Raw genomic sequence first — 9,892 nt, 5'->3', positions numbered from 1 at the left:
TTGCAGGTGAGATCAGTTTGATGTCAATGTGTTTTTCAGTCGTCTAGCTCTGGCCAGTGTCACTACAGTACACCACCCTGCTCTCCAGTCGTGAACGCTCGGCTTCAAACACCAGCAAATGGCTCATCAGCGTCTCCTTAGGACCCGCACAGATCAGGGATGGATTGTTTGTCTACACACACACACACACACACAGCTAATTAACCATCACAGTCAGTGTTTCCAAGTACCTTGTACACAGGTACAAACATGTAAATACAGTGAATATTCTTAATCTGGGTAAAAAGCTGCAAGTACGGGTCAACATTCAATATAAGGCAAAGATTCAAATAATTAACGCTGTTCAACAACCAATTTAGTTTATTCTGGAGTTGGCCAAGGGGAAAATAAAACAGGAAACTATGCATTGACAATATACAATAAAAGTGTTTATTAGCACTTACTGCCACAGCAGAAATAAAGGCATCCATAAGGTGGTAGTCTGCTCCACCATGTCCACTTAAGCCAAACTGCCTTGGGGCGTCATTGTGTGCGGTGTGTTTTGTGGATCTTTGGGTCAGAAAGTCATGCACGTGTACCTCATGGCTGTCACATGACAGCTCCCCCTGTAAAGACACAGTTCATTATACATATAAGTTGTATTTAACCAAAGCATCCATCTCAGAAGCAGAGTTAGAGCTGGACAAAAGGTTTGGTCAAACCATGATACAGTAGGGACACTACTATTTGATTTTTCAACCCTTTCTGTCTACAACTCGACAATGTATGAATACTTTTTTTTGTGAGCCAGTGGCTGTATATTTTTCCTGCTGGCTTCCTTTCTTGGTCGCATTTCTTGTGTCTTCAGTTTTAGCATTTCTTTCCTTTTTCATTTTTGCAACGCACGTTCCTTCCACTCTCACCTTGCTGCCATAGATGGTTGTTTTTCGCTTGCACATCTCCTCAGTAAAAGCCACCATGGAAAAGGCTGCCGTCAGACCCCCTTCAAACTCCATGTTAACAACCTGGGCAAACAGAACAAATAAACAGGACGATACATTAGAGAATTAGCAGCAGTCTAAAAGTATATGCTGAAATGATGAAGTTTTATCTAAGCAGCAATGAAGCTTAATGGGTTACAGAGGAATAGCACACTATGTTGAGCCATGGAGATGTAAAGCTATGCCTTAAGGTGTGTTACAGTGTTTTCTGACCTGGTTACTGCAGACGTCATTGTCACACTCGTAGACACAGCGGCCATATGGTCCAGTCCTCAGGGCCTCAGTTACTGACTCGATGTCTGGGAACGAGCTTGGACATATGACTGAAACAGGCCAGCCAGTGTGACCCTAGCGCACACACAAACAGTAATAATAAAATATAAGAAATAAATAATAAATGTACAGCAAGTGTCATGTTAACAGACTGTAAAGTATAATAGAAAATTGGTTGAAATCTTAACCCGTTTCACTCTATCCAGGTAGATTTTGCATGCTGAGTATGGACAGTCTCTTTCTACTGAACAATCCAGGCAGCGATTTCCAGCACCTGTTGGCTGACAAATAACGAGCAAAACGTTTTATATGCTTAGTATAGACATTCTGTTTCCAATAATGCAGGGAACTGTGAAAGATATAATACATCTTAATGACACAGACACACCACTTTGCAAAGTTGAAAAGGATTTAGGTGTGATATTATCAGCGGCCACAAAAATAGTTTATTTCTGCAATGGCTACTGGTTACCTTCGCTAAGGTGGTTATATTTTCGGGCCTGTTTGTCTGTATCAATTTCTGGCTTCATTTTCATGAAATGTGGTGGAAGAGTTTTGCGTTGGCCAAGGGAAAACTCCTTTTTTAATTGATCCAAATTACAGGGTGGATACATAAATTATTTTTTAGCTTTCGTTTACATTGCGAGTGCCCTTCTAGTTTTCTTTACGATAGTGATTAGGCTGTGAAGAGACCGCGGACCTTGTTTTCTTTTCTGAAGTGGCTGACAGATCCAAATGATGACACTTTCACACACCTGTCAAGTAAAAACAGGGAAAATGAATTATTATCCTTAGGAAAACAGAACAGCCTCACAGAAAACAACCTTGTCCACCTGAAAACACAGAGACTGTGGTCTAACAAAAGTGTTAAATGCATCTTACTTCTGAACATCAGATAAGCTTGGAGTTGATCATCGCTGTTTGCCTGATGCTTTACCTGCGTGCTCCAGCCCAGTGATGGATTAGGTCAATGTCATGGCACGATTTAGCCAAAAGAGCAAAAGAGCTCTCTGCTTCATTCCTCCAGTTCCCCCGAACAAACGAGTGAGCAAAGTGGTAAAACCCAACCTGGAACAAGAAGTTTGACATGTCTAAACTGTAATGCCTTGATTTAAAAAAGAAAGAAAACATAAATAATATTACTGTTTAAAGAATGGGTTTAATGATGAGCGCGTTGCTGTTTTTTATTTCTATTCTATTCAAATTCGTACCGGCTCTAGGTGCTGAATGTGTATCACATCACCTATGACTCCAGCATCTATCAGCTCCTAGAAGGAAAAACAAATCAAGGTAAAACCCAAATTGGATTTTGTGATTTTCTTTCCCACTTGCAATTTGTGTTAGAAATAGTTTCTGTTTTGTAATTCAAACAACCAAAATATGTAGCACCCTACTTCCCTACATCTTATGAAAACCCTTCATTAAGGTACCACATTTTACATCTATAGTGTCAAAACTGTGACCTGTGCCTGGTGAAGAAAATAGTTTTCACATTAAGTGTGACAAAATGTTCACCTTTATTTTGTGGATGACAGGATCATACCGAAGAACATGACCCACTGATAGCATCGCGCCACCCTGAGTGCAAGCCTCCACAATTGCTTTGCAGTCTTCAGCAGTTGTCTAGAGTCATGTGAACACATTGGTGTGCGAGGCAGGCATGAGTGTGACATAAATCCAATCATAGAAAAGAAAAAGCAAGAGAGAATGTTTTCATATTTCAGATACTGACAAAACAGTTTCTTTCTAAAGTTTGCAATGTGCTTGAAATACATATACATGTACTGTTATCTGAAATAAAAGGATTTTTTTAATCAAAGTACAGAATAACAAACTAACAAACAAATTACTGTGAAAAAATCAATATGTAGGATCATTAACACCCAAATGAAGATTAAAGTTATGCTTTGTGTTAAGGTGGTTTATGTAATTTACTAAACACTCACTGCCATTGGTTTCTCCAGCAGAATGTGGTAACCCTTCTTTGCAAAGGCCACCGCAGGTTCCTAGGGAACACAAACCAGTTTAAAAATATTTTTCAAAGAGTTACACATATATACAGAATATGTATATTTACCTTATGAAGGCGGTCTGGAGTACAAATTAGCACTGCATCTGCAAACCTCTCTTTTTCAACTATACCCTGCCAGTCTGAAAAAAAAGAACATTCAATAATTTAGTACAAGACAGATTCACTGCATTTTGGTTCTTTATGTTTCATTTGTTTTCATCTACTATGTTGTGTTGTTGTTGAAGTGCTTACCTTCAAATATGTTTTCATCTACAATTTTGTGTTGTTGTTGAAGTTTAGTGCGAGCAAATTTCCTTGGATCAGCTACTCCAACAACCTGAAATGGTTGAGTTAATGAACTGGACATCCACAAGGCTCTGTTAAATATTACAACTTAATACCAAGGGGAGTGGTGGAAAAAAGGTGTTCAGAAATACAGCAGGGGAAAACAACGGTAAAAGTCCTGAATATATATTTTTTAAATCACTATGATCAAAATGAACAAAAATTGTAACAGTAAACATGGATTTGAGGACTTAAACCTCTATTGTACTTTACATGTTTCATGAGATTTTAAGGTGCCAGGATATGTTTTTATCAATTCAGTCAAATAAGAAGACAGTCCACAACTACTAAACCTCTCATCCTGACCTTAACGCGATCAGGGTGGATAGATGCATACTGGGAGTAGATCTCCCCTCGACTGCCAGCTCCCACCACGATGACACGGACAGGGGAAGTCATTCTGGCACCCTGTAAACTTGAGCACAAATCAAAGCTAGACGCACTTGCACAATGCCCAAGGTAATTAACACCAGTAACCATTCGGAGGTTGATCCAGTCTACGGTGCCTGTCAGGTCCACATCATACTATGTGATCTGGGTGATTATTCATTACATTTAGTTAATTAGCCATCATTTGAAGGTGGACTACATTAACAACTTACACTTCTGTATCCATCAAAATCTGCTAACTAACAGTATATGAAAGTAGATAGTTACCATGCAGTAGCTCATTCAAAAACATTGTGGTAATAACTATTAGGAATATCAGTTTATGGCATGGCTGTTTGGCTCAGTACCTGTTTTGTCCCATACAATGACTGTAATATAGTCCCTGTCAAAACCTTCTGTCCGTCTTCCGCGTTGGTCTAATGTTGTCATGAGTCGTCTACATCGGAGTCCAGTGATCACTTGGTTGACCCAGCAGCAGCAGGGTGGTTCGCTTCTTCGAACAAAAAGCCAACCGCAAAGCACTCACAAAGTGGCGTAACGCCCATAGACAGTTAAAGGTAACGCCCCCTACAGTGTGCAATGTTCACGAGGCCCTTCACTGTCCCTCGTAACCTGTTGTTTCCTTGTTTGAAAATGGAAAACTTGATAATGTTACTTAATGTAGAACTCACACACCTGGGGATGACCAGTCATATATAGGGTAACTGGAAACACTGTGCGCGGCTGGAGTTGTTGTTCAAAGACTCCTTCCATCCATAACAATCTAAAGACTGCGTTGCGTCAAAGTCACATTTGTCACAGCAGACCTACATGAAAAAGGCCTACGGTAGGCCTATCGTCGTCAGTCAAAAGCCTTATATAAATTAACGCGTGGTGGTGCGATCATAGACATAAAATATCCATATTGGCCAGCCGGACACTGAAACAATCTGATCTTTGCTATCCAAAAATGCTCCGTTCAAAGAGTGTCTTTTGTAATTTAATTAACAAGCCAGGCCAACCCAATGAATCACCATACAAAACCATAAGCATAAAGAAATAAAATGGACGTTGCGCTAATGTTATTGCACATTTCCGACAGCACCCGAAGGCAACATATTAGCTACACATTCACTGTTGTTCTTTTTCTTACGTAGGCCTACGTAAGAAAAAGAACAACACTGAATGTCTCGTGTCTCGTGTTTAATAATAACAGAGGTGTGAAACAATTGGGTTCACTTATCACAATGACACCTTAGCAGATAACGCGTACATGGGTTTATGTAACCCTACAAATCTCTATTACCTGTGAGCTATAATGTTTAGGCCTACTAAATGGCTGCTGTTGACATGATTAAATCAAAGTCTAATGCAAATTATTTATATTATTTTTATTGAACATTGAAGAACTTACATAAGTATTCAAAGTATTGTAGAGGGTGTACATTCAAAAAAAAAAACACAAAAGAACGTAATATTCAGATTTGATTGAAGACAAGGAAAATGATCAAAATAAATAAATAAAAAGGACTAGGGGGGTTTATTAGGTAATAACTGCCTAACAACCCTGTTTTTTGTGATTAGAAATATTGATAGTTTTCACATCGAACATATGAACATCACGCAAAAGAATTTTAATTTACCGTGTGGGGCAAACTTCAGGACTTGCGTCTGCAGCAGTCAGCACAGGGAAATGTTTCTATTGACTCTGGGACCTGTACAGTATACTGCAAATCTCTGTAGAATGCTCTCCAAATGGTTTACGTGTTTATAGAGAGTCTTCGGAGATCTTCGGCTACCTTCGTCAGATCCGAGCCATACGTACAACATGGGTCACATGACGCGATTATATATCATGCAGTCTCTGCAGTGCAGCGAGACGTTAGCTTTCTGATGCTAGCCAGGGCCTGATTCTGTAATTTAAATATTCTTAAAGTTACTAAAATAGCTGTACTTCATAACACAGTTTTTTTGTAGAGAGCTAGTCTTAGAGCTATTTCGCACGGGTTCGTGCTTTTGGGCATATTTGAACATTTCTTCGGTGCTAGCTAGCCAAGGTTAGCGCGTTAGCTAGCTAACGTTAACATGAACGTTGACAACGTTAATCAGTCTGTCACAACTGGAGTGTCATCAACTACGTCTTCAACTTCAAGTAATTGTATCGCAAATGATAATGCAACAACCAACGTCAGCAGCATCCCTTCGGTCACGAGTAATGGTAACGTTATGTGACTTTTACTAAGTAATGTTGTGCATTTTGTGGTCCTCAACACTTAGGTCAACATAGGACAACTAGTTTATTTCTACTGAAGATGGATAATTGTTTTTCCTGTCACAATATATATGCAAGTACGTCCTGAGTTTGTCATGCATCTTCATGTGTGGACTTGGATTTGTTTGCAGCATTAAAGTGCAAACAGGGTTTGGACTTTGCGCAAATTTTCTTTAGGCAATACTGCTAAACAACATACTAGTACTACAAACTGTAATATCTAATTATTGGTGAATTACACACGATAGGTGTAAACTTTTGTTTCTTTAATTCATAATTAATACTTAAAAAATCCTTGTATTACAGCTTCAGCCTCAGCGGCCATGGTGACACCATCAGTAGACTCTTCTGTCTCCAACGGTGTCTATGTTCCTGGTGGCATCACCAATGGAGATGTAAAGCCTGCCCTCTCTACCATGCCACTGGCAGATTTTCTTATGCAGCTGGAAGAGTACACTCCCACAGTAAGTAAACTCTTGTCACTCGGTTTACTATAAGCTGCATTCACAGATAGAGACACGGTGTTGGAAAGACCACAAATTACACCATTGCACACATACTCCACACCACCCTATCTTACATGGAAAAGTAAGGTAGCTATGTAAGATTGCTGATGATTGACTACAGTTAAGCGTCAAATACCGGCCGTTTCTTTCTTTGTGTGGTCCTTTCAACACCATTATCAAAAATATACACTATTCAGTAATAAGGCACAATTCAGAAAATTTCACGATTCCATATATATTTTTTTTTAAGCTCACATTTCTCAATTTAATTTAAAAACAGTTCAGAGTTTGTACATGTAGTTACTTTTCCCATTTGGTACTATAATCGCCATTGCAAGACGTAATTTTTAAAGTAACGATAAATAAGTAATATAAATCAATTTTTGGAATTCTATTAATTGATTTTGAATCGGTAGAGCTTGAATTAATTCATAAATGTGAATCTTTTTTTTCTTCTTTGCACACCCTTAGAGCTCAATCCCATTGATGCAAAAATTCTGTTAATCTTTATTTTTTTGTGATCTAATTATTTTTTGTTTAATACATTTACAAATTAAAAACGGTGACAAACAATACACAGAGGCTGCGAAAGTGTCCCAAAATTCCTGTAAATCTAATAATGCCAAAAAGCAGCACTGCTGAATGATTTGCATTGGTACAAATAGTTCATTTGGATGATCACTGAATGACCATAATCATTTTTACTGTATGTCTAATTTTTTTTTCTTTACAAATAAGTGCCAGTAGTGCAGTAAAATCAGGCTTTGTAAACCTTAACCAAAGTTGAAGTCTGCTAATTTTTTTTTCAGATTCCGGATGCAGTGACAGGCTATTACCTCAACCGGGCTGGCTTTGAGGCTTCTGATCCAAGAATGTAAGTGCAACAAGGGCATATTATATTATAGACTACCTTCAAGCTTCAGTGTGAATGTGTCTGCCTGATACTTATAATTGTGTGAAAGTAAAAGCAGTCTGTTTATCATTCAATTTAGCTTTTTAAATTACTTATACGTAATAATTAGCCGCTTTCCGACCAAGTAGTTACAGGAACTTAGTTATAGGGCTGGGCGATGTGGAGAAAATCAAATATCACAATATTTGTATACAAATACCTCTATTGATACCGCAACGATATTGTAGTGTTGAGTATTGGTGCTTTCACAAACTATTTACACAATTAGGTTTTTGATAAATAATCATCATTAATGTGGATATAATGACTCACAGTTACAACAGTCTGGTAAGTTCAGAAAATGACATCCCTTTACTGTACAGCAGCCTATAAAACCAGGAAACGGGTTTTGTCAATTGCATTTGCAATGGCCAAGTGGCCATAGGAACTGCTAGGAGGGGTAAGGAAGTGATGCAAGCACGGCAATGGTCTTCAAAGCATCACCACTTGACTATAGCGCCACATACAAACCCCCATTTGCGCTAGCTCACTGGATGTTTCCCAGAGGATCTTAATGTTTCTTGTGGTTCCTTCCAGGTCCCTCGGCCCCTCCTCAGAGGCGCACATGGCCAGCAGCGCCAGCACCTCCGCATTAGTATTCTCTTCAGAGTTCAGCATTCCGTCCATTCTCGAAGTAATTCACGTAGTCAAGTAATTTAAGTATGTTTGCCAACAAAGACGGCATGGCTTTTACAGATGGCGCGCTGTGGGGTTTGACTAGGTCACTATTCGGAAAAGACCTGGAATAAGAGCTGAAAGAGTTACAGGAACTGTGGTCAGAGGAAGTTAATTATCCCTAAATTGGTCTAGTCGGAAAACGAGGGGGAAAAAATAGGGTTATACAAACAAGCAGGCAGGCAGGCAGACAGACAATGTGAAAACTACAACAATGGTTTCCTTTTTCATTTCTTTAGAATTCGTCTGATTTCACTTGCTTCTCAGAAGTTTATCTCAGACATTGCCAATGATGCGCTGCAGTACTGTAAAATGAAGGGCACTGCCTCAGGAAGCTCGAGGAGTAAGACAAAGGTAAGTTTTCTCTCATTTGTAGCATGTTCTTTTAAATGTAATACTTCCAAACAATATTTGACAGTTTTTAATGAAATGGAGTTGCTAATACATGCTTTTATCTCACTAAGTAAGGGGTATTGTAATTTTCTTTTTACCCGCCTAAATAAATCTTCCTTACACTTTTTACAATCTGTGCTTAAAATAAATTTGCTTGATTGTTGTATATGAGGGGGAGAAAAGGGGTTTGTATATGTGCTCTGATCATGTTGTTCTAGATAGTTAATGGTTTTGAATTTTTTTCTTCTTCTTTATATGTAGGATAAGAAGTACACTCTGACAATGGAGGACCTGTCTCCTGCCCTCACTGAATATGGCGTCAATGTGAAGAAACCGTATTACTTTACATAGACATTTCTTTCTTTAAGGCCTTTTGTTTTTGATAGTTTTATCTTTCTGCTGACCCACTAGAGTCTGTCAACATCTTTTTATTGCTAAATTGTTTTAGTTTTTTTCATCATGGTGCTTTAGTACAGCTTTGACAAATCTTTCTAGTCACCTTGTCATTTGTTTTGTTTTTGTGGAGCCACCTTTGATTTATGTTAAATAAAACCCTTTCCAAACCTTGAAGTTGGCGAGATCAATGTTAAATCTGTCTAACACAAGTGAAAGTGCTATTCTCTGACATTCTGCAGACTTAAGAGCACTTTTTAAAAATCGTATTGTGCAAAAGTAAAATACAGCTTTTTAAATGTACTCCATAAACATTGGTTACTTATTAGAAAGGATCTAGGGCCTGGTAGAGAGGGCATCCATTTGCAGAGGCTCGCGATGCAGAGGCTTTGCCTTCAAGTCCAACCTGTGGCCATTTGCTGCAAGTCTTCCCCCTTTCCTGTCTACAGCTGTTTTGTCTATTAAGGCTAAAATGCCCCCCAAAAAAATTCAATAATTTAAATGGTTTAAGATTAACATTTTTATAATTGCTATATATAGAATATTCTGTTAAACAAGATAACTATTATTAATTGTGCCGATTGACTGTCCTATCAATAGGAGTAAACGTTTTTGAGTGTGATTTATGGACAGATGTTGGTATTCTACTGTTGAATTCTACTATATGGCTAGTAATTAAACATTTCCAAGAGGGATAATGAAGTTCTTCTTCTGCAATAACAA

General features: G+C 38.4%; 2 protein-coding genes across 2 annotated transcripts in view; one reads left to right on the top strand and one right to left on the bottom strand.

Moving 5' to 3' along the window:
- Window positions 1–9,318, top strand: part of taf10 (TAF10 RNA polymerase II, TATA box binding protein (TBP)-associated factor) — a 29,025-nt gene extending 19,707 nt beyond the window's left edge. Inside the window, exons 3-7 of the mRNA XM_034876178.1 lie at window positions 5,865–6,196; window positions 6,557–6,714; window positions 7,566–7,630; window positions 8,623–8,737; window positions 9,038–9,318. Coding sequence (XP_034732069.1) covers window positions 6,064–6,196; window positions 6,557–6,714; window positions 7,566–7,630; window positions 8,623–8,737; window positions 9,038–9,127 — 561 coding nt within the window. The 5' untranslated portion in view covers window positions 5,865–6,063 and the 3' untranslated portion in view covers window positions 9,128–9,318. The remainder of the gene's footprint in view (window positions 1–5,864; window positions 6,197–6,556; window positions 6,715–7,565; window positions 7,631–8,622; window positions 8,738–9,037) is intronic.
- On the bottom strand, window positions 5–4,598 carry zgc:154075 (uncharacterized protein LOC556929 homolog). The gene is made up of 14 exons (XM_034876147.1): window positions 4,347–4,598; window positions 3,916–4,024; window positions 3,517–3,601; window positions 3,331–3,404; window positions 3,200–3,259; window positions 2,769–2,876; window positions 2,465–2,521; window positions 2,191–2,321; window positions 1,954–2,008; window positions 1,442–1,534; window positions 1,194–1,328; window positions 903–1,004; window positions 444–605; window positions 5–172 (listed from the first exon to the last, which is right to left on the bottom strand). The coding sequence occupies exons 1-14, from the start codon at window positions 4,358–4,360 to the stop codon at window positions 44–46; spliced, it is 1,314 nt and encodes a 437-aa protein (XP_034732038.1). The 5' UTR covers window positions 4,361–4,598; the 3' UTR covers window positions 5–43.
- Window positions 9,319–9,892: the final 574 nt, after the last annotated feature.

The sequence above is a fragment of the Etheostoma cragini genome, chromosome 7 (assembly GCF_013103735.1).
Source record: "Etheostoma cragini isolate CJK2018 chromosome 7, CSU_Ecrag_1.0, whole genome shotgun sequence".
Lineage (NCBI taxonomy): Eukaryota > Metazoa > Chordata > Actinopteri > Perciformes > Percidae > Etheostoma > Etheostoma cragini.
Note: the sequence above shows the minus strand (reverse complement) of the source record. Positions and strands in the feature narration are given on the sequence as shown.

Bases quoted from the DNA above. Each gene is read 5' to 3' on its own strand.
- zgc:154075 (XM_034876147.1), bottom strand. The intron at 3,602-3,915 runs GTCAGGATGAGA...CAACCATTTCAG, and splicing joins TCCACCCTGATCGCGTTAAG to GTTGTTGGAGTAGCTGATCC. The intron at 3,405-3,516 runs GTAAGCACTTCA...CTTTTTTTTCAG, and splicing joins AGATGAAAACATATTTGAAG to ACTGGCAGGGTATAGTTGAA.